This window comes from Mesocricetus auratus, unplaced genomic scaffold (genome assembly GCF_017639785.1).
Source record: "Mesocricetus auratus isolate SY011 unplaced genomic scaffold, BCM_Maur_2.0 Super-Scaffold_100009, whole genome shotgun sequence".
NCBI classification, from domain to species: Eukaryota; Metazoa; Chordata; class Mammalia; order Rodentia; family Cricetidae; genus Mesocricetus; species Mesocricetus auratus.
Genome location: NW_024429193.1, coordinates 35,737,526 through 35,765,220, shown reverse-complemented (window position 1 = coordinate 35,765,220; position 27,695 = coordinate 35,737,526). Strand labels below are relative to the sequence as shown.

The 27,695-nt window shown below is 42.7% G+C and overlaps 1 protein-coding gene across 1 annotated transcript; it reads left to right on the top strand.

The window, feature by feature from the left end:
* Positions 1–422: 422 nt before the first annotated feature.
* Positions 423–22,714, top strand: Gclm (glutamate-cysteine ligase modifier subunit). The gene is made up of 7 exons (XM_040751936.1): positions 423–960; positions 9,764–9,829; positions 14,068–14,152; positions 18,025–18,084; positions 18,601–18,803; positions 20,486–20,600; positions 21,988–22,714. Exons 1-7 carry the CDS (start codon positions 835–837, stop codon positions 22,155–22,157), a joined length of 825 nt encoding a protein of 274 aa, XP_040607870.1. The 5' UTR covers positions 423–834; the 3' UTR covers positions 22,158–22,714.
* The last annotated feature ends 4,981 nt before the right edge of the window (positions 22,715–27,695 follow it).

Genomic DNA, 27,695 nt, shown 5'->3' with positions numbered 1-27,695 from the left:
GTGTTCTCTGATTTCATAATGGTACCAGCAAGCAGGCTCCATTAACACGCCGGGGGAGGGGAGGAGGGAGGGAGAGCATCAGTTTGGGAGGAAGGTTCTTGAGCGAAGCAAAGCGAAAGCGTAGCAGGGCGCGGGGACGGGAACACTCGTGCGTCCACACCGGCTTCGGAGGACTAACAAAGCAGGCAAGGTCTCAGAGATGCATCTCCGGCTGTCTTTTTAAAGAGGCTGTGCGGGGACCGGCAGCGCGGCAGCCATTGGCCGAGAGCGCTTCCCGGCTGCCCTGAGCTCTCACGAGGCGCCGGCGGCATAGGCCGCGCGCCGCGCTCTGGCCAGCAGGGGGCGCCCGTCGGCGCGCTGCGCTGCGCTCCCCGCGGCACCGCCCGCCCGCCCGCCCGCTCCCTGCTCGCCCGGCGCCACGCCCGCCGCAGGCCGGGGGCCAGTCTCCCGCGGGCCAGCGCCTCGCCGGCCCTCCGCGCCCCGCCCCTGGGCCGCCGCGGGACGAGTAACGGTTACGAAGCACTTTCTCGGGTTCGGTTTCTGCTTAGTCATTGTCTTCCAGGAAACAGCTCTCTCTCTTAGGCGGCGGCGGCTGGAGCGGTGGCGGCAGAAGCCGCAGCGGCCGTCCGCGCCGGCGCCACCTCCGGGACCGCCTCTCCGTCGCCGCCCGGCCTCCTCGGGCCCGAGCGCACACCGGGCTGTGGCCGCGCGGAGTCGGCAGCCTCGCGCTCGCCTCTCGGGCCTGGGACGCCGCGCCCTGCGAGGCAGCCGTCTTCCCGCCCGCCCCTCCGCGGCCCCGTCGCTCCCCGGTCCCCCCTCAGGGCGGCAGCTGCCATGGGTACCGACAGTCGCGCGGCCGGGGCGCTCCTGGCGCGGGCCAGCACCCTGCACCTGCAGACGGGGAACCTGCTCAACTGGGGCCGCCTGCGGAAAAAGTGCCCGTCCACGCACAGCGAGGAGGTGAGCGCGGTGGAGCCGGGCCCGGGGAAGGTGGGGGGGGGCTGCGGGGCGTCCCGCGGGCCTCGGGCAGCTGGGGACAGGCGGGTCTCGCCAGGGCTCGGCTGGCCCCGGAGGCTGTCCCCAGAGGGATCGCGGGGAGCTGGGTGCCATCCCTCCCTAGCAGGTGCCGCTGTACTTTGGCGAGGGTCGCCTCGCCCAGTGTCTCTTAGTTGATGTCTCAGCTCACCGGGTCCCCTGCCTGGCTGGGGAAGTTGGACAGAGCCACTGCAGCCCTGCATCATCGCCCTTCCCCCACCCGTAGCCAGGTAAAAAGGAATATTAGATTAGTGCTTGGTAGAATAACTAACAAATAGGCTGGACTTTGACATCATTGACACTAGATTCTCTACTGTGCTGCATTTGGATTTGGAGTACTTACTGGAAGTTATCATTTTATTTGCTTCAGAACTAACAACATGGTGGCACACACGCCTTTAATCCCAGCCCTGGGGAGGCAGAGGCAGGAGGATTTCTTAGTTCCTGAGCAGCCTGGTCCTAATCCAGTTCCAGGGCTACACAGGGAAACCCTGTCTTAACACCGCCCCCCAATTACTAGTTGGAAGTGACAGAGTTTAATGTAGAATTTAAAACATGTTACATTTGTGTTAATAACCCATTTCTGAGCCAGTAGTTCTCCATCGATCACGAAACTAATTGCAGAGGCATGTTAATATGAAACACTTTTGCCACTAAAAAACAAAACAAACCCACAGGTGTGCAGTTGTTATGTGTTGGAAACACTAAGCTGGGGATGGTGGTGCACTCTAATACCCAGACTCAACGGGCTGGGGCAATAGGATGTGGAATTTGAGGCCAGCCTGGACTGGATGTGAGACTCTGGCTCAAAAATAAATAAGATAATAGAAACACTTTAAAAATAAAACATTTGGCATTTAGGAATTGTATGATTTTTGAGAGTGTCTTCCTGTCTGTAACTTTAACCTGTCATCAACTTGTTGGAAACTAAAAGATGCTATATGAAAATTCTGAGTATACAGGCTTTTTATCAACAGCATCATCAGAAAGATAAAAACATTCTGATTAAAGAATACATTTCCTAAGTTGTAATATGATCAGAGACAAGCCTCAGATCTTTTAATGAGACTATATGACAGCAAGTTGAGAGCCTGCGTGGACAGATTTAGGAACTAGCCCGTGTGTGTTCAGGTTCCAGCTAAGTTTATATGTTTTGTTTAAACTGCCCACTTTGCCTACTTCTCCCAGAGGAATTTTGGTATAGAGAGGCCTAATTTCTCCCTGCACTGAGATCATTAGGGCATTTTGCCATGAGTGTGAGTGTCCAGGGTGAAACATTTCTCTTATCTAACCACAACACACTCTAATGGCTTTCAAAGGTTATTTTTTATATTAATTCTGAAAGAATGTCAGTGCATCTCAACCATCATTAGAGAGGCTTTCAAAAGTTCTGATGGATTTCTGTTTCTGTGTGTTTATGAACATATTAGAAACAGGTTACACAAAAGATACTATTTATCCTTGCATCCTTGCGTACTGTGTGGTAGATGATTTTTTTTCAATCCTGTTGCACTTCATAAAAATTGATTTTTTTAAGCTGGATGTGGTGGTGCATGCCTTTAATCCAAGAATTTGGGGGTAGGGATCGCTGAGGTGGAGGTCAGCCTGGTCTACAGGATTGAGTTCCAGGACAGCAGGACTACTCAGAGAAACCCTGTCTTGGAAAAACACAAATAGATAAATAAATTGCACTAAAGTAACCCAACTAAGGCCATCATTTATAAAAACATAACTGACTTTAGTTATGCATGTGTATATGCACGAGTGTGACAGATCCTGCTGGAGCTGGAATTACAGGTGGTTGGCAGCTGCCTTGTGGGTGCTGAGAATCAAATTTGAGTCATCTGCAAGAGCGGTAGGTTAAGCACTGAGCCGCCTCTCCAGCTCTATAAAATTGATTCTTGGGGGCTGGAGAGATGGCTCAGCGGTTAAGAGCACTGGCTGCTCTTCTAGAGGTTCTGAGTTCAATTCCCAGCAACCACATGGTGGCTCACAGCCATCTGTAATGGAATCAGATAGCCTCTTCTGGCATGCAGGAATACAGACAAGTAGAGCACTCATATACATAAAGAAGTCTGTTTTTAAAAAATTGATTGTTAAATGCACTAATGTACACAGTTTGAAAATCACTGTTCAAAGGATCAATCATGGTCTGTAGTGTTTTACTCAGGGCAGAAGCTAAAACTAGAAGACACTGAGGAAAAGCTCCAGGGTATGTCAACATATCTAAGGAAACCATCAGATTCGTTGGAATTCAGTGGGTGTGTTCAGTGTCTAAAGTATTCTCTCCTGTGTGTGAGCTCAGAGGCCACAGGCTGATGGCTGATATCTTCCTCTGTTACTCTCAATCTTGAATTTTAGACAGGGTGTCTGGCTCACTGAGCCCAGAGCTCACAAATTGGCTAGACTAACCCGTCTCTGTCCCGTCATGCCCCACCACCACAGGTTCTGGCCCCCTGCCACCATGCCTGGCTTTTACTAGGTGCTGGGGTCTGAGTTCAGGTCCTCATGCTTATGTGGCAGGTGCTTTACCACCTGAACCATCTCCTCAGCCTCTGCAGGAAGAGTTGTCTGACCGCCAGAGATCAAAGTGGGTTGTGCTTTCTGAAACAGCTCAACTTCACTGAAGAGATTAAGGAAATTGGAAAACAAAATCAAAAAACAACTGTTATAATTTTTCAAGGCCTGATCAATTTTTTACTATTAAATATTTTTATTTTTAAATTTATTTTTAATTTAATTTTTTCAAACAGTATATTTTGATCATATTTCCCCTCCTGTGATTGTCCTAGATCTTCCCCACCTCCCTACCCATCCAACTTTATGTTCTCTCTTTGAAAAAAACCTTAAAATGAATAAGCAAAAAACCAGAAAGACAAAACATAACAAGACAAAGCAAAACAAAGCCCTCAGAAAAACCAAAGTGGTGGAGTTGTTTTGTCCCAGTGACACTGCATTGGAGAAACTGACTTTTTTCCTCTCTGCCCGTTGATATCAGTTGCAAATAGTTTCAAGGTTAGGGGTAGAACCCGAGTCCACTTCCCCCTCTCAGTGCTGGGCCACTGTCTGACTTGAACCTGTGCAGGTCTGGTGTGTGTTGCTACAGTCTGCGAGTTGATGTGTGTACCAGTCCTGTTGTGTCTGGAAGATGCTGTTGCCTTGGAGTCACCCATCACCTCTGGCTCCAATCCTTCTGCATAGATTGCTGAGCTTTGAGGAGGGACTTGATGAACACATCCCACGTGGGACTGTGTGCTGCAAAGTCTTTCCTCTCCACACATTGTCCTGCTTAGTCTCTGTGTTAATTCCCATGTACTGTCAGAAGCACCTACTCTGCCGGAAGGTGAACCAGACACTGATCTCTGAGGGTTCTGTTTGATAGCCCAAGTTTCTCATTTTGAGTTTTAGTTTGGGTTTTTAGTTTGCTTCTATTTCTTTGTTAAATTCTACTTTAATGTCCTACACTGTTTTCATTATTTCATTCAACTGTATTTTCAGTCTTCACCAAAACTTTTATTCATGTCCTCTTTAAGGTCCTTGAAGAATTGCTGTTTTGAAGTCCTTGTCTTATGCTTCAACTAAGTTACTCTTCTCAGGGCCTGTAGTAGAGTTGGGGCACAAAGGGGATGGGCTAGAAAGGAGAGCTCGGGGATTCTTCTTTTGTTCGGACTCAGTAGAAGCTCCCAGTGAGGACAGCCCAAGTGTCCATGACGGTCTGTCTTCCTTGGCTTCCTTCAGTCTCTTGGCCAAAATCTTAGTGTATTCTGCAATCTCATTTTTCTTAGTGTGTTGTTTCTTCAGGGCAATTGGTGATTGCAGGACAGGTGGAAAAACAAGATGCTGAATCTTGGTGCTTCTCACCTTCTTTGTTTAAGGGCTTTATGACAACATATTGGTGGACATCATCATCTTTAGAGGGACTGAACAGTTTGAGGATTCCACAAGCTTTTTGGGGTCCAACTGCCAAGGCACAGTAGTTTCTGGCAGCCCAGGAATAACTCACTCTCTCCTCTCTCTCTCTCTCTCTCTCTCTCTCTCTCTCTCTCTCTCTCTCTCTCTCTCTCTCTCTCTCACACACACACACACACACACACACACACACACACACACACACACACACACTCTAACATCCAAATGCATCCCAAACAGACTTGCACTTCCTCGCTCCAGTTCTCCCTGGTCTGTAGTAGAGCGCTCCTTGCTCAGCAGGGGTACACACTGCTGTAGGTCAGGACAACTGCTTCATGAGAGGCCCTCACTTGCCATCCCACCACCATTCTGACCATACTGCCCTCCCACTCTTTACTCGGGGCACTGGCAGTAACTTCTGTGGCCATGTATTCCTCATAGAAAGTGCAAGTTTGCATTCATTGTTGGTGGCTGGTCATCTTGATGCAGCTGATACCTAGGAGGATCCATGAAAAAAGAGAAGAAAAAAGTCACTATAGTTATACCAAATTTACACATTGGTAAAGTTCTGGGTCTTCTAGAAGAGGAGCAGTGTTCTCAACTGATAAAGCCATTCCTCCGGCTCTTTAAGTACATTTTTAAAAATTCTATGACCTTTGCCAAGATTTTTGTCTAGAATTTTGTGAAATAAAGTATTAGGTTTAAAAAGCATTTACTCTTAGCTGGGCGGTGGTAACCCATGGCTTTAATCCCAGCACTCGGGAGGCAGAGGCAGGAGGATCTCTGTGAGTTCAAGGCTAGCCTGGTCTATAGAGCTACACAGAGAAACCCTGTCTGGGGGGAAAAAAAAAATTACTCTTACTCATATGGCAGTGCTGAGACCAGCACCACATCCTGTTTGGTTTGTAATGAGGCTCTGTGAGACTTTTGCCCAACCTACAGCCCATGGACCGCATACAGCCAACCAGAATGTGTGGCCCAACACAAAATTGCACACATACTTAAAATATTATTTGTAACTCTATTGGGTGGAACCTGACCGTTTTAGATGACAGCATTGTAGTGTTGCAGTATCAAAAGTTGAGCAGGAAAACTGGGCTTGGTGGTGCTCACCTAGAATCCCTGCACTTGGGAAGATAGAAGCAGGAGGGTTATTCGGGAGCAATATCAGACTGAACTCCACCACCCCCAAAAGGACATGCATGTGCATGTCTGACCAATAGAATTATGTGGTAGTTGTGTTAAGTTGTTACATAGTTCCAGATCTACCGCCTAAGTTGTGGTGATAATTTATCTTTAGTGATCTTGTGAGAGCATCATAAGAATAAAGAGACTAGGAAATGAAAAATGAAAGGTGAATATTCAAGCAATGTAGATAATGTTATTTATAAGATTAAAAAATATGGAGGGCTGGAGAGATGGCTCAGCGGTTAAAAGCACTGGCTTCTCTTAAGAGGTCCTGAGTTCAGTTCCCAGCAACCACGTGGTGGCTCACAACCAACTGTAATGAAATCTGGTGCCCTCTTCTGGCCTGCAGGCATACATGCAGGTAGAACAGTGTTAAACATAGTACATCTTTAAAAAGAAAAAAGATTTAAAATTATATTTATGCTACAACTAATGCATTTCTCATGTAATTAACTGTGGAACTTTTCTACTGTTTGTCCAGAATCCATGATTGATTAAAAAAGGTCACTGCTTTGAAGATGAGCTCATCTTGGATTGAGGGATTCAGCAGCAGCACTTAGCTGTCCTTTTCCCAGAGGGAAACACTTTAGAATGCATCCAAGATGCGAGCTACAGCTCTGCTCATTGAATTGTTAACCTCTGACCAGTCCTGCCACCTCAGAGCTGTCTAGTCTGCAAGAGGGTCCTGACCTTCACAGGCACACGTTGTGCAAATGAGGAGTTGTGAGGACTATAGGCTAACGCTAGATGGCCACAAGGTGTTGAAAAGAAGGACAAATGGTCGTGTGCATCAAAACATAGAGAGGAATTGAGGAAGGAGGCTTTGAGGGAGGGAGAGGAGTAGGGGATAAGGAGGAAAGACAACAATGAAACTTAAAAACAAAATAAAAACCTCCAGAACTTAAAAAAGAAACACACACACACGTTATTGTGTAGAAAGGATTACCAGATAGTTTTCACCTGACTTCATCTTGATTGTGCTTTGTATGACAATACAGAGCTTGTAACTTGAATCCAGGGGAGGCAATGTGAGTGGCACAAATATTAACATAAGTAGCTCTGTTACCTTGAATAGGTTCCTCTTGTCTCTTGTAATATTCTGTACAAAAAGTGATAAAATGCATGTTGTATCTGTCTTTATCATCAACAATCATAGCTGATATGATGAGTTCAAAAATGTATCCCAATTGCTATAAGTAAATGCTTTTGCAATTCATGTTTAGTTACTCATTTCCTTTTTCATTGATTGCCCATAGAGTGTGAACCACTGTGCCCTTGATTATCTTTAAAGCAGTGATTTATAGCTGCCAGAGTTGGTTAATTAGTGATCAAAATAAATTTAGGGCCAGGCTACAAGGTGGTTCATCCAGTCACTTGTCTCTAGGCAGGACAGCCTGAGCTTGATTCCCAAGACACATGTGATAGGAAAGAATTAATCTCAAAGGACTACCCACACACAATAAAACAATCTAATACACCCCTTTAGTCCCAGCACTTGGGAGGCAAAAGCAAGCAGATCTCTGTGAGTTCAAGACTAGCCTAGTCTACAAGCGCTAGTTCCAGGACAGCCTCCAGCCTCCAAAGCCACAGAGAAACCCTGTCTCGAAAGAAAAAAAAAAAGTGAAGTTGAGGGATTGGAGAGATGGCTCATCAGTGAAGAGCACTTGTTGCTTCTGCAGAGGACTGACTTGACTGGGGTTTGATTTTTCAGGACCCACTCGGTAGTCAAAACCTTTTAACTCCGGTTTCAGAGGATCCAATGCATTCCTCTGATCTCCTTGGTCATCAAGCATGTACATGGTATACATACATACAGGCAAAACATAAAAAAATAAAATGAATAAATCTAATAAAAACTTGAGAATAAGTTTAGTGAATAATGAAATGGCCTATTTTTCTTACTAGAATAAATAGATGCTAGTAGCATGTGTGGTATATAGTAATAAATAACATTTCTAATATTTTCTGTTATGTATACCTAGATCTTCACTCATTAAAGTAAATATGCATCTTATATGAGACCACTATCACTGACATTGAGATAAATATAAATGCATATTTTAATTTACAGCATACAATGATGCTAGTATAAAAATACCTTATAATAACACTGGAGATAAGGTAAGAAGAGTCCTGTGTGTTAGGAGATGACTTACATATTGTTATGATGCAAGGTGATCCATTCTAGTAGCTTTCAGGCTGTAGAATTATGTAGGGATTGCAATGTCTGTTAAAATGAAAGTTCTAGCCGGGCGGTGGTGGCGCACGCCTTTAATCCCAGCACTCGGGAGGCAGAGGCAGGCGGATCTCTGTGAGTTTGAGGCTGGGCTGGACCGATAGCCTCCAAAACAATACAGAGAAACCCTGTCTCGTAAAAACAAAAAAAAAAAAGAAAAAAAGTTCTGGTTGTTCTAAGAGAGTCTTTGGCAAGTCCTTGATTGAGCTCAGAGCTTGCATGTTTATTTGTTTTGGTGCTGGGGACTGAACCAAAGACTGGCCTCAGGAATGCTGGGCAGCTGCTGTTACTGTCCTATATCCCTGAACCAAGACTGATTTTCTTTAAAAATGTGTATGTGTGTTTCACCTTCACTTTCGTGCCCGATAGCAGTGGAGGCCAGAAGCGGGTGTTGGATCATCTGAAACTGGAGGGAACAGGCAGTTGTGAGCTGCTGTATGGGTCCTAGGCTTTGAGCCTGGGACCTCTGAAGAATGGCCAGATCTCTTAACCACTGGGCCATTTCTCCAGCCTTAGGTTTGAGTTGTTAATAATATAACACAGGGGAATCTAATGTCGCTGTTCCTCTGGCCATACTTACCTCTTTTTAGAAATCTATCTTTATTTATGTGCATGTGTGTGCTGCTTGTCTGTATATGCACCACATGTGTGCAGTTGTCCACAGGCCAGAAGCCAGCGTTGGATCCCTGGGACTGCAGTTGCTGGTAGGGGGGAGCTGCCGGATGTAGGTGCTGGGAACTGACCCCAGCTCCTTTGTAGGAGCAACAAGTGCTCTTGGCTGCTGAGCCCTCTCTGCAGCCCATTAGTTGTTTTTGAGGAATGTAGCATGGTGACAGGGTGATTTATGTGACTTCTGTTCAGACTCCATGCTTAGAGCTAAGTCCCACTTCTGCCTCCTGGGTGTTGAAATTATAGTTTTGTGCTACTACAACCTGGCCCAAGTCTTTTTATAACCTTATTCTTGAAATAAATTTTTTGTTTCTTTATGAATACTTTAGTCTTAAAGTTTCACTGGTACAAAAACACCATCAAAATAGTTAGACTATCACTTTCAGCCAAGAATGAATCAAGGTCCGGGTGTGGGGGCACATGCCTTTAATACAGTATTCAGGAGGCAGAATAGGAGGAGCTCTGAATTTGAGGCCAGCCTGGTCTACACAGTGACAGGCCAAGACAGCCAGGACTATGTGGAGAGACACTTGTCTCAAAAAAAATTAAGAATAAATACAGAAAGGTTTGAATTTATAGTGTAGGAACCAAAAAGCGTATAGAATGAAACATGGGCTTGTATAGTGTTTTCTATTAATATCTCCCCCCTCACTTCCTGATGCATCCTTACTAAAGTACTGGGTGTGAAGAGCTGTTAATTAACTTTGAAAATGATTCTTTCTGCAGCTTCGAGACTGTATCCAAAAGACCTTGAATGAGTGGAGTTCCCAGATCAGCCCCGATTTGGTCAGGGTAAGTGGAATTTGAATGCAGAAATCTGCAGGCCTAAGCAGCTGTGACGTCAGCCAGAAGTTGGTTTTTCCAGTGTGTTGAGTGAAGTAAGTCCAGTAGGCAGTTGGCCATGAACCTTTTTGAAGTTCTTTTGCTGAGGTGCCATGGCAGTCTGTAGGATTGAACACACAGCAGAATATCTGGTCTCCAGTCAGTTCCCAGTTTAGTTTCCCCTGCAGTTTCCTCATCCACAGGTGTTGCGTTTCAGTTAATACTTGGTCTAGTAGAAGAATGATTACCAACCTTGGCTGGTAGGTGGCTTCAGTAGAATGTCACCCCAATAATATAGATAGGAACAACTTTTTAAATGTCAAGTTTCTCATGAAAACAGTAAGGGACTATATACTTCATTAAATGTCAATACCTGACTGTTTTCAAAAAAGTTAACAGATCCAGTAAGTATCTGCAGCCACTCTGAAATCCGGCAGAGAGAGACAAAGGCTCGTGTTTAGTCATGCACTACTTAAAAGCATGGAAGAGCAACCAGGCATATGTCTGTAATCCCAGTCTTTGGGGAGCTCAAGGCAAAAGGATTGAGTTTGAAGCCAGTTTGGGCTATAGTGAAAATTCCAGGGTAGCCTTGGCTACATAGTGGGACTCTGTTTCAAACAAAGAATATATGCTAGAAATAGTGGTTCCTTTGGGCATACTATTTTTGAACATCTAGCTGCTGTACAGAAATTGGTTAATGTCTGTTTATCTGAAATAACGGTCTCTTCTATCTGTGTCTGACTTTGTCAGTGCTTTGTACTGCTTTGTGCTGAGAATGATAATGTGTATAGGAGCCACAAGAAAGACATTATTTGCTTTGTTAGATCTTAGGCAGTATGTTTCTGACTGATAGATGCTATCCTTTTATCGTTATGCTAATAAAGTATCCATTGTAATGTATTGGGATAGCTCTTGCCATTTAAAAAATTATACTCAAGGCTGGGCGTTGGTGGCGCATGCCTTTAATCCCAGCACTCGGGAGGCAGAGGCAGGCGGATCTCTGTGAGATCGAGACCAGCCTGGTCTACTGAGCAAGTTCCAGGACAGAGTCCAAAACAATACAGAGAAACCCTGTCTCGAAAAACCAAAAAAAAAGAAAAAAAATATATATATACTCAAGAAAAGAACTATTCTAACTTAAAATATTTGCAAGTACAAAACTGAATATACTATTGTGATACAGTCCAGCAGTCTTATGCAGGAATGTTTGTCAATAATTGACAACAGTGCGAAGTAACTTAAATGTTCTTCAGTAGACAAATGGAGATACAAACTGTGGTGCATCCAGGCAATGAGATATTACTGAGTCCTGAAAAGCAATGTGCTATCAAGCCAGCAAATACATGAAGGAACCTGAAATGCATGTCACTAAGTGAAAGAAGTCGATCTGGAAAGGGTATATACTAAGTGATTGCAGGAGAAGCACTCTGGTGGGGACAGGTACATACTAAGTGATTGCAGGAGAAGCACTCTGGTGGGGACAGGTACATACTAAGTGATTGATTACAGGAGAAGCACTCTGGTGGGGACAGGTACATACTAAGTGATTGCAGGAGAAGCACTCTGGTGGGGACAGGTACATACTAAGTGATTGATTACAGGAGAAGCACTCTGGTGGGGACAGGTACATACTAAGTGATTGATTACAGGAGAAGCACTCTGGTGGGGACAGGTACATACTAAGTGATTGATTACAGGAGAAGCACTCTGGTGGGGACAGGTACATACTAAGTGATTGCAGGAGAAGCACTCTGGTGGGGACAGGTACATACTAAGTGATTGATTACAGGAGAAGCACTCTGGTGGGGACAGGTACATACTAAGTGATTACAGGAGAAGCACTCTGGTGGGGACAGGTACATACAAGTGATTGATTCAGGAGAAGCACTCTGGTGGGGACAGGTACATACTATGAGTGGAGCACTCTGGGGACGGGTACTACTAAGTTACAGGAGAAGCACTCTGGTGGGGACAGGTACATACTAAGTGATTGATTACAGGTGAAGCACTCTGGTGGGGACAGGTACATACTAAGTGATTGATTACAGGAGAAGCACTCTGGTGGGGACAGGTACATACTAAGTGATTGATTACAGGTGAAGCACTCTGGTGGGGACAGGTACATACTAAGTGATTGATTACAGGAGAAGCACTCTGGTGGGGACAGGTACATACTAAGTGATTGATTACAGGTGAAGCACTCTGGTGGGGACAGGTACATACTAAGTGATTGCAGGAGAAGCACTCTGGGGACAGGTACATACTAAGTGATTACAGGAGAAGCACTCTGGTGGGGATGCTGATAATGGTGGAGGCAAAGTGTGTGTAGAAGTAGGAGATAATGAGAACGCTCTGTTCTTTCTGTTCAGTATTGCTAGGAACCCACGATCGCTCTTAAAAGCCTAGTGAAGAAAAAGCAGCTATGTTACCTAACAGGTTAAAGCTTGATGACAAAAGAGTGATAAGGTGGTTTGTTTAAGTTGGGTGGTGGGATGAGGTGTGTCATTGGGGAGTGGGCTTTGACCCTTCAGACATTTGAGCAACTTCTTCATGTAACTTGCTTGTGCCATCAGGACCTGCTTGGACCTCATCATGAATATGCCACTTTGATTTGATAATAGATTGCTGCTGTACACGTCCTAGTTGATGACTTGGTGGATCCGATAATATCCAGCTTATGATGGGCAGCTCAGATCTCATGGTGACTTGATGGTTCCTTGTAAAACATTCAGTTACCACTAAGGCCCAATAGCAGACCAAGAGCTGGCTTTCAAAAGGAGAATAGTTGTGGGCAGATGATGGTAGAGCCTTGCTCCAAAATCCCAAAGATTTCTTCTATGATTCACCTATAGGGGCCTGCCAAAGACTCCAGACAGCATCCCCATCTGTCACCGACACCCGAAGCAGCATAGGGTCCAGGTGGTAGAGCAGCCTGCACAGCAGCCTGGACCTGCTGCAGAGCCTTCTCCTGTTCCAGGCCCCTATCCTTGTCATGTAGTACATGGGCCAAAGTCACACACCCAAGTGAGGAACATGCTGTCTCTAGAACCCAGATAGGCCCAGCAGCTGCTGTGCTTCTTTCTTGGTTGTGGGAGGGGCTGGGTGTAATGGTTACCCTTCAACTTAGAAGGAATATCTCCACATGGTCCACACCACTGGACTCCTAAGAATTTCACTGAGGCAGAGCCCTTGAACTTTGGTTAGATTTATTTCCCATCCTCTGATGCACATAAATACTACAGACAAGTCCAAAGTAGTTTCTGCCTCCCGCTCACTTGGTCCAATCAACATAATGTCACTAATATAATAGACCAGTCTGGTACTTCATGTAAGTGACAGACTATTAAGATCCCTCTAACTAAGTTATGATAGAGGGCTGGAGAGTTAATATGTCCTTGAGCTAAATCTGTAAAGGTATACTGCTGACCTGTCAACTGAACGTGAATTGCTTCTGGTGGTTCTTATGGACAGGTCCTGAGAGAAAAGCATTTGCTAACTCAATAGCTGCTCACCATGTGCCAGGAGATATGTCAGTCTGCTCAAGTAAGGGTATACCAAGCCTACTGTGAGGCATAGACTCATAGGTTTGTTGGGAAGGATTAGAAGGTGTGAGCTTGTTGGAGGAGGCATGTCATTGGGAGTGGGCATGGAGGTTTCACAAGCCCATGCCAGGTGCAGTCTCTCTCTCTGCCTGCTGCCTGTAGATCAGGATGTAGAGCTCTCAGATACTGCTCCAGTGCCATGCCTGCCTGCTTCCTGCCATGATAATCATGGACTACCCCTCTAAAACTTCAAGCAAGCCCCCAGTTAAATGCTTCTTTCATGAGAGTTGCCTTGGCTATGGTGTCTCTTCACCGCAATAGAATAGCAACTAAGACACTTGGTATACAGAAGATTATTAAAAAGATTTTAACATGTCATTATTCAAAGTAGGTAATTTTCATTGATTAATTTTAAAGTAAAATTATTTCTACACTCTTCTGCTTGTCCTAAATAACTTTTAAATACCTGGTCAAAATGAGACTTTTTTTCCAAAAAATAAAAACATACGTACACATTTAACCTTTGCACCTGTACTTTATGCTTGTAAAGCCCGTTAGACCTCAAAAAGAACCTTTGCTTCTGAATTCTGAAGTACTTAGAACAGTAAGAAACTTTACAATCAACAGGACTCATTTTATGTCCATTGTACTTTGTGTTTCCTGTAGGAGTTTCCAGATGTCTTGGAATGCACCGTGTCCCACGCAGTTGAGAAGATAAACCCTGATGAAAGAGAGGAAATGAAAGTTTCTGGTAAGCTCTGCCCTTTATAGTTCATTCTCCCATGCTGTGGACTGAGGGACATGAGAGTAAATCCTTCCTTCTGACAGTGAGGGAGTCAATCATTAGTGAGGAAACCAGACTTTAATGTCAGCTTTTTGAAAAATGTATTTAACTTTATGTGCATTGGTGTAAAGGTGCCAGATCCCCTGGAACTGGAGTTACAGACAGTTGTGAGCTGCCATGTGGGAGCTGAGAATTGAACCCGGGTCCCTCTGGAAGAACAGCCAGTGCTCTTAACCACTGAGCCATGTCTACAGCCCCTAATGTCAGCTCTTAAGAGTGAGTTATAGGAAGTCAGAGCTGAGGACCATGGAGTCAGAATGAAACTTCCACTTACTGTTCCTCCTGATGTTTCTGTGTGTGTGGCCTATGTGTACTCGGCAGTAGAAAGACTAAAGTGGGAAACGGAGGAGAGGGGATAGTCAGGAGCAGCATGTGTGCAGGACAAACAGCCTCCCTTTCCTGGGGTGCTGTAAGAAGTACTGGGGCTGCCTGGAAGTGCAGAAGGGAGTCTGGGCAACCAGTTACACAGGAAGAGAGTATTATGTATGTTCAGCATATGTCAATCACAGCTGCATTTCAGAAGGCAGCAGTGAAAAGTTTCTGCCCTCAGCTTATAGACAGCATAGCAAAGTTCATTAAAGCCCTGAGCTTGACTAGATTCAAGTTCCTGGATTTGATTACTGCCTAGAATAATGTAGGGTTAGCAAGTGTTCAGCTGTTCCAAGCCTCAATTTGTTTATCTCTACAACGGGATACAATTATTTCCGCAGGGTTCTTTATATTATGGATGGAATAACAAAAGAGGCACAGAGTTATGACAGTGCTTGCCACAAAGTAGTAATGGATAACTTGTTTACTAACATATTGACATGGACATGTATGATGGGATAACGAGACAGGAATGGCCTTTGCATTCCAATCATAATACCACCAGTTGAGTCTTGCTTTATGCTAAGCACTGAACTGTCCCTTTATGATTATATTTCCTCATATAATTATCAAAACAAACCTATCAGGACTATTAATCCCCATCACACCAGTGACATTAATCAACATGGAAGTTAGCATAGACCTTGGGATAGTGACACATGACAGTAATTCCAGCTACTTGGGAGCCTGTGATGGGGCTTAGAAGTTTTAGCCAGCCTAGCAACATAATGAGACCCCACCAATTTAAAAAGAAGAAAAAAAGAAAGCTGTCTTTAAACCAGTGAATTGATGAACCAGCAGGCTATGGAGGTATGCCTGACTTCAAAACCTGTTTCTTCTGCTAACTTCATGTCACTGCTTATGCGGGAAATGGAGTAAAGCCAATATTCTTGTGCAGCTGACTATGTAGTTCATCATTATCTTGGGCCTCCTCCAAGTTGTCCTCTATTCTTGTAGGGTTTGAGAATTTTGATAGGTAATAAAATTCTTACCATAAGAGAAGTGTGCCCCTTTCTATCTTGATGTATCTTATCTTTCAGAGAAGGAGAGAAGGACATTCCAGATGTTGAAATTTAGGGACCAAGGATTAGTAGTGGGAGGATTTTCTTTGTTGCAAGGGGAGGAGTATCAGGCCTAGGGCTTCACACATGTGAGACAAATGCTTTCCCATCAAGGTGTACCCCAGCCAGGGAAGGTTTTTCAACGTGTATTGTGGGCGCTGAAGCTGGGCTTGGTTGGTGAGCACTGACTTATCTGCTAAGGGAGCTATAATGGCTCCAGGATCCAGATGTTTTACAGTGATCTAGTAGTTGAAAAGCGGGGACAGATAAACAAGAACACAAGCACTTCTGTTGCATATGTTGAACACTAGTCACTGTGTGAGTGTTGTAGTAGAATGTAATTGTCCCCATAAGCTCATAGGGAGCGGCACTATTAAGAGGTGTGACTTGGTTAGAGTAGGTATGCCTTGTTGGAGGAAATATGTCACTGGGGGGGGGTGCTCTGAGGTCTCATGTGCTCAAGCCATGCTCAGTGACACAGTTCACTTCCTATTGCCTTTGGATCAAGATATAGAATTCTCCATCACCGTGTCTGCCTGCACACCACCATACTCCCAGCTTCCATGCTCCCCACCATGATAATGGACTATACCTCTGAATGATAAGCCGTTAGCCCCAAAGACACACACAAAGATGCTATATTATTAAACTGTTGTCCGATGGCTAGGGCTTCTTATTGGCTAGCTCTGTCTTAATTATTAACCAGTTTTTATTAATCTAAGTATTTCCACATGGTCTTATCTTACCAGAGAAGGGTCTGAACCTGTTTCTCCTTCCTCAGCTACATGGCATCTCTCTCTGCCTACCTTTCCCAGAATTCTCCTCATCTTCTAGTCTTGCCTAGCTTCCTGCCTCTATTGGCCAAATAGTGTTTCATTCACCAACCAGTAAGAGAAACGTATATACAGAAGGACATCTTCCATCAGTCCTTTTTACTCAGAATCACATTTCTAACAGCTCTTCTTTGGGAAATGAGTCAGTATAAAGTTGAATAAAAAGTTACCAAGTTGTTTATGTAACAAAAGTTGGAGCTGCCACTGTAACATTTACTATCAAAATATTGAGTAGGCAGGAACCCATTTAGTGAACGACACCCTGTCAGATTGCAGAATAATGCCCAAGAATGAGAAGTAAAAACAGGGTTGGTTAGTGCACCTGCAGTCTCATCATTCAGGAGGTCAGAGCAGGAGGATTGTGATCTTGAAGGCAGACTGGCTATAAAAGGAGACCTTGTCTCAAAATAATTTTTAAAATTTATTATATATGCAGTGTTCTGCCTGCATGTATTCCTGCAGGCCAGAAGAGGTCACCAGATCTCATTGTAGATGGTTGTGAGCTACCATGTAGTTGCTGGAAATTGAACTCAGGTCCTCTGGAAGAGCAGCCAGTGCTCTTAACCACTGAGCCATCTCTCCAGTCCCCAAAATAACTTTTTTTAGTGTGTAAAATTACACATTAAAAACAAAGGCTGGAGACCAGGGTTCTATACATACATAGGAGTTTGATCTGCAACACTGAAGGGAAACAATAGAAGTGACTACATAAAATCTTTGCGTGGTAATACTGCTTGCTGCCTTTTTGGTTTTTCTCCTTTGATCTTCCTCATTCGGGGAGTAAGCTCATCATTACTAAGAATTTTAAGATAGCTACTACATAGAAACACATACAGAATATTTACCACACAAAGATAAACCAAATGGGGCTCCGAGATGGTCAGCAGGGAGGGGCACACATTCCTTTCACAGGACTGGAGCTGGCTTCTCAGCGGCATGTCAGGCAACACACGTCCTGTAACTGCAGCTCCAGGGGGCCTCATCTCCAAGGACACCTGTCTCCAAGGATACTTGCACTCATGCACCTACGCACTTATACATGCACATAGTTAAAAGTGATTTTTAAAAATTTTAGAAGATAAACCAACTAGAGCTTTAAAAAAGCTATACCATGCTTTATATCGTGGACATAATAGATATTGTTTTCTCTTCTCATTACACACTTTGAGGCTTGCTTAGATTTGGCTTATTGTAGAAGGCACATAAATTGGTCCATATGCTTAGCTTATAAAAATAGACATTTAAAATAACTTCAGGTCCTATTTACCCTGCACTGTAATGTGTGGGAAATTATTATTTATTTTATTTTTGAGAAATAAACATGTTGACAACTAGCATGTAATTTAAAATTTACCGTGAAAGTGCATATGTGTGTTAAAGTGGAGCTATACAATTACGGAAGTAGGAAAAGAAAGCTAATTCCTGTCATGGTAATCCCGCATACTAAGGTGTGGACACGGGAGTGCACAGTAAGGTGTAGATACATGTGGTAATCAGTTTTTTCTTTGTTATCCAGCAAAACTGTTCATCGTAGGATCGAATTCTTCATCATCAACTAGAAGTGCAGTTGACATGGGTAAGCAAAACTTACTTTTTATAATAATAGAGTTTTAACCATTAGTTATAACCAATCTAGATAAAGAAAATAAACTGATTTCAATTTTACCATTCAAACACCTAGCCTAACTTTTAAGACTTGCATAGAATCAGTCTTCATTTACATATATAGTGATGTTTTGATAGAAATGTAAAAGATGTATTAAATGTTCTGCTTGAAGATAAAATTTCTCTGTAATCATCATCAGCCCTTTAAATATTACACTATAGATAAAATACTAAAATCAGAGACCTGGTTAGGTAAAAATGAAGGAAGAAAACCCCAAGTAAGAGAGCAGCCAGAGACCCCCTTGTCTACTGCGAGAGAAGCAGTTGAATGGGCACTTGTGTCCTAAGTGATGGGTAAATTACGCAGTAATCTGCTGTGCAGAAAGTAGATGATGGCATAGACAGAATGCAGGGGAATATGTTGAAGGCGGTAGGATTTGTCTGTAGCATGCAGCACACACTAACCCTTGTGTCGTCCTTCCATCAGCGTGCTCCGTCCTGGGAGTGGCACAGCTGGACTCTGTCATCATTGCCTCACCTCCCATTGAAGATGGAGTTAATCTTTCCCTGGAGCATCTGCAGCCTTACTGGGAGGAACTAGAAAACTTAGTTCAGAGCAAGAAAATTGTTGCTATAGGCACCTCTGACCTAGACAAAACACAGCTGGAACAGCTGTACCAGTGGGCACAGGTAAAGGGCATCCACATCCCAACACTGCTACATCGTGTGTCTAGTGCACGTTCACTATGGGGTGACTTCTAAGTGTGGGAGCTTTGAAGCAGGCTTCATCTAAAGCACTGGGAGCTGGGACTTTTGAGTTTAATATGTCTAACTGAACTGAGTATTCATCCCACTTAAAATGAATGAAGAAAACACTAAATGCTAGGTTTTCAGAGCAAGTAGATTAAAGCCATTCATCCAGTTCTATGTGTGATGAAATATTACTCTTTGGGTATTATGGCTCTGATTTCTAAGTAAGGAAATATATGTAATAATATTTTTCTATTAAGTAGAGAGGTATTGGACTTAGTCTATAGAACCTGATATAGTGAAGGAATCATAAAGTCATCATCTCCCCACTCTAAGAATCTACGAAATTATGAGAGGTTACCAGCACGTTACCTTTACTTCCTGTATCTTGTCTCTATGCCTTTTATTTCATTCTCTGCTGCTTCCTCAGACCTGTCAGAGTCAATGACAAGTAGGAAGACCATAGAAAATACTGTTCCTTCTCTTGTTGACTTGGTAGCAGTATGTGGCCAAGCCACAGCTGGAGACTTAGTGATCTGGGAAGTATATAACAGTAGCCAGTGCAGCTACTGGAAGTTAGGAGTCTCCTTATATGCCTGAATAATAGCTACAGTGTATACCTTGACATTCAGTGTCTACCTTAACATAGATTTCCTGTTGCTAAAACCATTACCCTTAGAATCACGCTTCAGAGGCAGGTGTACTAGATTATTAATGACTCCAGGTATGAGTGTAATTCTGTATTGGCTTTTCCCTCATCCTCGTTATCACTAACACTGATGAGGAAGGCATATATTAATACATGCAAAAGTATAGATGAATTGTCAAATATGGTTTTATGTCCTAAAATGTATTGCTCTCTTTTAAAAAGTGGGGCTAGGGAAATGGCTTGGTTAGGTACTTGTTATATTAGCATGAGGATCTGAGTTCAATTCCTAGAACCCCAACAAAGCACATGAAAACACCTAGCAAGGCAACACCTGCCTGTGATACCAGCGCCTGGAGAAGGCAGAGACAGGACTATTCCCTGGAGATGGGTGGGTGACCAACAGCCTAGCCAGATTGGTGAGTGAGGGATCCCAGACACCTGATACCAGCTTCTGGCTTCCACATGCACCAGTCTGCACATAATGTGCAGACAAAGACAGAATTGTCTAAGTAAACATACAAAGCCATAGGTTTCAGTATAGACTCCTCATACATATTATACTAAGTTCTAATTAATTCCCCTCTCACCATTCTACCTTGTGGGGCTCCTTCTTTTCCTCCTGGTTGTAGTCTGTTCTCTTTCAGCCCCTCAGGATCTAGCTTCATGACCTAGACACACATACACACACATACATAGAGCCTGCCATCGAAAGTCCCACATGTCAAGAAACATGCAGTGTTGCCTTTCTGAGTCTGGCTTACTTCACATTAGTTTCTAAGTCCATTTATTTTCCTGCCAGTGTCATAGTTTCCTATCCTTTATGGTGACATTTACATGTCACATTTTCTTTACCCATTCTGTTGATGGATGCGTAGGCTACTTCTGTTTCTTAGCTACTGTAAATAGTAGTTTTCTGCTTTCTGTGTTCTCTTGTGACATAATTTAATATAATTCATCTTATTTCCACTTTTAGGTAAAACCAAATAGCAATCAAGTTAATCTTGCCTCCTGCTGTGTGATGCCACCAGATTTGACTGCATTTGCTAAACAATTTGACATACAGCTACTAACTCATAATGACCCAAAAGGTAAGACTGATATATTCATCTGTAGGTCTTGATCATGAGCTTTTGGAAGACAAAGCTACTTGTTTAGTGGGCTGGAGGTGCAGGCCAGTGATAGAAGGCACAACAGCCTGGTTTTCCTCCCCAACATAATGTATACAATTTTTAAAAACAAGGGCTGGAGAGATGGCTCAGATGTAAATAGCACCACTTCCAGAGGTTCTGAGTTCAGTTCCCAGCAACCACATGGTGGTTCACAGCCATCTATAATGAGATCTGACACCCCCTTCTGGTGTGCAGGCATGCATGCAGGCAGACCATCGCATACATAATAAATAATAAATCTTTAAAAAAAAAAAAAGAAAACAAATGTTGACATTTTAAGTGTGTGCTGTGATAAATGTACAGTGTTTTTAAATGGAAGTATTATTGTTAATTTAAACATACACATCTTGTGTTTCTGTAATAGTGGAGTTGTAAAGCAGTTCGAGGGATCCTATTCAAGAGCATGAGAATGAAATTAACTATTTCTCTAGACCCCACTTTTTTTTTTAAGAAAGCAATGGAAGAAATGTGCTGATGAATGTACTTAAATATCATGCTGTGGCCAAAACAAAAGTTTAAAGTGATCAAAGTGATAGAAATAACTAGATTTCTTTTTGCCAGTGAAGAAGAATATGTTATGCTATATACCGAATATACTAGTGGGGAGTTAAATCCTCCTGTAGTTACTTACACCTTTTGTACTTATTGTTCGTATTTTCCAAAGCAATTAAATATAATAGTGTGATTCATTCTCTCTGTTGCTTTATCTGTCTCCCTCTCTCTTCCTCTCCCTCTGTGTGTGTGTGTGTGTGTGTGTGTGTGTGTGTGTGTGTGTGTGTGTGTGTGTAGATGATTAAATACTAGAAAAAACCCTGATGATATATAGTAATAGAAATGATGTAAATAGCATATTTTTTCCTGGTTGTACATGAGTTCCATGGAGGTCTTCAAAAATTGCAGACTCCAGGCTCCAGTAACCAGAAGTTATGAATTAAAGAGGTTGGGGTACAGGACTGTGTTTTTAAAGAACTAGTCGTGTTTAATAGAGGATATATGTCTTGTATTCCGTTTTGTTGCTTGTGTTTTGAGACAGTCTCCTGCAGCCATGCTGTCCTAGAGGCCACTGTATAGCCAAGACTGACCTAAACGTGTGGTCCTCCTGCCTCCACCCCCAAGTGCTGAGTTCCAGCTGTGTGCCATCAGAGCTGGTCTATGTGGGTGGGCAAGCAATGGCAGGTGCATTCTAGGCAAGCACTCTGCCAGCCAGCTCCTTCCTGAGCCTGCGTTCAGTTTTGTTGTGTTCAGTGCTTACTCACTCTGTAAAGAGCCTTCTCGTCAGCCCTAACTACTGCGGTTGCTGTTTCAGAGCTGCTTTCAGAGGCAAGTTTCCAAGAAGCCCTTCAGGAAAGCATCCCTGACATCGAAGCCCAGGAGTGGGTGCCACTGTGGCTGCTGAGATACTCTGTCATTGTGAAAAGCAGAGGAATCATCAAGTCAAAAGGCTACATTTTACAAGCCAAAAGAAGGGGATCCTAACTACAACTCAAGCTCATAGCTTACTGACCTGTACTTATCTCAAACATAAGATGAAAATTTCCTAAGATCAAACTGGGATGTGTAAAAAAATCTAGCTGTTGCCTATAGAAAGTCATTGAGGCGTGTATTCAGTTGTTTTGGCAATGTGTTGTCAAGTTCCGAATACGTCTCTTGCCTCCGCATCAGCACAGTCACGGGAACCACTGTATTGTTTTCATTAAACTATTGTTTTCTAACTGAAATTGTCTGTAAAGAAAAATACTTGCAATATATTTCCTTTATTTTTATGAGTAATAGAAATCAAGAAAATTTGTTTTTAGATATATTTTGGCTTAGGCATCAGGGTGATATATATACATATTTTTTATTTCCAAGATTCATTAATTGCTTCTTACACTATACTTCTATACTCTATAACTAAGCAATTAAGTTACAGTTGATAAAATAGATCCTGGAAGATATTTTACCTGTCATTGGCAAAGTAACCTATCTCAGTGTAACTACAGCAGCTAGGATCTACTAGTAATGTAAATAAAATTCATTCTTTGATCTATGAATGGAAACCTAATCTTGTGTGTTCTTACAGCTTAACTGTGATTTCACTGTGTGCTCTGTGTCATGTTTCTCCCACCTGTTACTCACAGACCCAAGCCAAAGTGAATCTGAAAAAGAGGCTTGATGCTTTCACATTATTGTTTGGGAGTTTATAAAAGCAACTGCTGTGATCTTGAGATTCTTTGGAACTCCTAATGCATTCTTAGTGTGTTGCTGCTCATTCAAGAGCATTCACTAGCTCCATTGCATGCTTTTGGTGTTGTGGGCTTTGGAGAGACAGCTTAACAATCAGCTAAGTAAAACATGTGTTATCTGTACCTATTAGTTACTGACAAGGAGGGAGGAGAGCCAGAAAAGGCTAAGGCGATCATTCAATTTATTTCATACTAGTTTAAAACAGAAAGTCTGCAAAGAATCCACGATGCTTACCAGTAGCACACTTAAGGGTCTCAGGTTATGAATTTGTGCTTGTTAGGCAGTCTCGGTTTTTCTTTAAAGAGAGCTGCCGGGCGGTGGTGGCACACGCCTTTAATCCCAGCACTCGGGAGGCAGAGGCAGGCGGATCTCTGTGAGTTCGAGGCCAGGCTGGACCGACAGCCTCCAAAACAATACAGAGAAACCCTGTCTCGTAAAACCAAAAGAGAGAGAGAGAGAGAGAGAGAGAGCTTGTATGTCATTATTCCTAAACAGAGGCCTTGTAAAACATTTTGCTCAGAAATTTTCATCTTTGAAATATAGTCTATGTTAAGTCAACACAGTAGACCTTTTTCCTAAGTAAGGCTTTGTGGTACTGATTGGATGGTTTTCTCAATTAGAATTATGTGAAACCAACTGATTTGCCTGCTCAAACTTGTATTGAACTTGAGCTGAAAGCCTATAATTGCATTGATTGTGTGTAATGCTAAATATATAGGTAACTTAAATTTGGAAATGTATGCATTTTCATATGGCATAAATCTTTAAATATATATTGTATTTTAGATCTGTGCAGTGAGCTTGCTGAGCTGCTCTGAGAGGAACTTTGGTATCACCTTTATTGTTTTTTAAAACCTGTTTTTTTTTTAAGGATTTCTTTGACAATGTGAGAAAACAAAAACCAAACCTTCCTTTGCTGATGTATCCAGATGTTAGCCAGAGCTTGTTTGAGATCATCTCTTCCACTCTCAACAGGGAGGGAAGCACAATTATGGATTCATTTTGTGAAGGGATCATGTGCAGAAAAAAATTCATTATAGGATTAAGTAATTCTGTTGGGGTTTTTGTTGTTTTTTGTTTTTTTCGAGACAGGGTTTCTCTGTGGCTTTGGAGCCTGTCCTGGAACTCACTCCATAGACCAGGCTGGTCTCGAACTCACAGAGATCCACCTGCCTCTGCCTCCCGAGTGCCTCTTGTTCTTTTGTACCAGGCCTTTTCTTTTGGACCACCAACCAACTCTCAAATCAGGACACTAATTCATATTAGTTTTGTATGCTTGGCCTAGCTTAGGCTCTTTTAACTTCCATTAACCTGTTTCTCTTTGTCAACTTTTGCCCTGGGACTCATTCATTACCTTTCTTCTGTATGTCTCACTGTCACTGATTCTCTGTCTGTCTGGCGTCTGCCTGGCTTCTTGCCCTGGGTGTGTCCCTGGTTCTCTCCTCCTCTCCTTCTCTTGAACCTAGATTTCTCCTCCTATTTATTCTCTCTCCAGGTCAGCCCTGCCTATCCTTTCTCCTGCCTGGCTTTTGACCATTCATCGTTTTATTAGACCAATCAGCTGCCTTAGGCAGGCAAGGTGAAACAAATGCAGCACATCTTTACATAATTAAACAAATGCAGCATAAACAAAATGTAAGTTATCTTTGCCCAGTTAAAATAACATTCCACATTCTTTTACTCCAATCCTTAAGTTACTGGGTAACCTTTAAAAATTAGTTTGGGGGCTGGAGAGATGGCTCACTGGCTAAGAGCATTTGCTGCTTTTGCAGAGGATCCAGATTCAGGTCCCAGCACCAACACGGTGACTCACGGTGACTCTAACTCCACTTCCAGGGGATCCAGTGTCCCCTTCTGACCTGGGGCCACCAGTCACACCCATGGTATACACACAAATCTTTCAAAAATACTCCCCAAATAACTGCTTAAAACGAAAAGCTAAGTTACGTATAGTGTGTATGACAGATATATTTGAATGCAGTGACCCAAGGTAGAAAGATTTTGTGTATAGTTTCTTTCCAAGTAAACCCCAAAAAAGGTTTTTAGCTTACTATGTTTCCAAAATCAAGAGGCACCTTATTCAGCAGCATTGTGTTACTTGGGACTTATTCCATGAGTTCACCTTGAATCTCCATCTAGGAGACTGTAGACACAGGAAGAACCAAGGACTCTTATAAGCTAGATCCATGTGCTATATATTGTAAAGACCAAAAGTTGTTTGTTTGTTTTGAGACAGGGTCTTCGTTGTCCTGGAGCTTGCTATATAGGCCAGGTTGGCCTCAAACTCAAAAGAGATTTTCCTGCCTCTCCCGAGTGCTGTGAGACTAAAGGCATGTGCCACCATGCCCTGTCCCTGAAGACCATATTGATGACAGAACACTAATACATTACCCATTTAAAGATGAATAAGTGATAGACCATGAGTCATAAATAGCTAATAGATTTCAGTTCTGAAAAAATGGTTATCTGGACATGGGACCTGTATGCTTTTATTTGGTTGTCAATGGTAGGAACATAAAGACCTCAAGGATCACATTAATTTTGGACAATTTGAATTTAAACAGTATGATTTAAAAACAAATTATTTAAGAATATTTAAAGTGAAAACCAGAGTTACTCTGTATTGCACAGGTAATTAATAAAAGCTATTTCACCTATTTTGCATGAATAGTTTTCTATATCAGGGCCAAGTAGTAACAAAATTAGGACCTTATGCTTTTCAGGGACAGAAGTTCTAAGTCTCATCTTAAGTATATGTCTTTATCTGAGTGTTTCATCCTAGGCTCACCACCAAGTACTTTGATCTTTGAAATGTAAGCAACAGGACCCTGGTGTATAATGGCTGGCAGTTCATCCCGCTAAGTGTATGGATAGAAAATTGAGAACTTTTTCAAAGAATCAAAATCAGTTTTACAGTCTGTGTTCTCATACTCAAATATACCAGCTTTTGATTCTAAACCTATATTTCCAACACTAATTTCCAATATTCCAAAATTACCTCTCTTTTCATCGTAAAATTGATGAAAAAATATATCAATTTGATTTTTTTAAAAAATATGTAACAATATTTTTATAGTTTTCAGATTAAGGGAAACAGAAATTGGGAATAATGAACTCTCACATGTCTGTAGTGTACCAAAGCAAAATATAAGGCATTGTTAAAGATAATTTTTATTTTACTTAAAATGTGAGTTGTATGTTTTTTGAGTTGTTTGAAAAATGGGAACATCTGGAAGCATCATATTGATTTGAGCCTTTTGAATCCCAACCATATGATTTGAAAATAAATTGTGAGTTAATTGAAAGATCTCTAAACCATAAAGCTATTCATTCACTCAGCAGAGAAGTGTGCTGTGTGTTGTGCAAGATGCTACAGATGGACATAGATAATCTTATCTTTAACGAGCTTACAATGTATTCACAGGGAGGATATGGGGTCAAGAAGAGCAATAAAGAGCTATCTTGGTTGATGGCAGAGATGGGAAAGGATTAGGAGATGTGGCTATGGGAGAGGGTAAGGACAGGAAAGACTTAACTAAAGGAATTAGCATTTGGGCTCAGGTGGGAACAAGGTATGCTGAGCATTGTGGGTAGAGATCCTTATCTGCCTGATTTGCAAATATTTTATCAAATGAGCAATTTATATGTAAACATGTCAGTACAATAAAAGCATCTTCAAAAGCTGATTCTGGGGCTGGGGAGGTAGCTTCATGGATACCGGATATGCAAGCATGAGGATGTGAATTTGGACTCCCAGCATCCACATAAAAAGCCAGGCATGGTGGTGGAGTGATAATCCTAGCCTGGGAAGCAGTCAACACCGTCAATCAGCAAGCTCTGGTTCACTTAGACCTATCTCAAAAAATAAGGTGGATTGTACTAGGGAAAGACACCCAGTGAAGTACACCTCTGGTCTGTGCATACACGTGTATAGACACACAAATACACAGTCGCACATACAAAAGGCTTGTTCTGTGGAGTGCTGTTGGAAAAGTCACATTGTATAAAAGAGGCTAAAGCTTGTTATCCCGGCCCCAGTTAGGATTTGGTTGTATATCCATTGCCAGAAATTTAAAAAGGATGTGTTTTGTTAGCATGTCTTCATATATGTATTTGGTATGTTCACCTCCCATCACATAAGGTGGTTCATATCTTAAAATAATTACTACTTTGAGTCAGTTTTTTTTCCCTTTGCTCAGTCCAGATTCTTATATTGTGCTCATTTGATTCGCTGTGTGTGTGTGTGTGTGTGTGTGTGTGTGCATTTAGTAATTTTCACTAGCATCTCTGGAGTAGTGTGTTACGGTTTGGATCTTAAATTCCCTGCAAAGCGTCATGTGTTGGAGGTCTGGTTTTTGACAGTGTGGTAGGGATAAGGTAAGAACTTTAGGAGGTAGGGCCTAGTGGGAACTAAGTCATTGGAATTACTTTTGGGGGGGGTTGAGACAGGGTTTTTCTGTGACTTTGGAGGCTGCCCTGGAACTAGCTTTTGTAGACCAGGCTGGTCTTGAACTCACAGAGATCCGCCTGCCTCTGCCTCCTGAGTGCTGGGATTAAAGGTGTGTGCCACCACTGCCCAGTAGGAATTCTTGAAGAGGGATGAAGGCCCCTGCATCTCTACCACCATGTGGTGAACAATTTTGCTGTAACAGACTCTCCACCATATTTTGTCTTGCCATCAGCCTAAAGGGACAGTAAAAAGTGACATGGACTGCAACCTCTGAACTATGAACCCAAATAAATCTCTGAAGTTGTTTAAACCAGAAATTGTGACACAGCAACAAACAG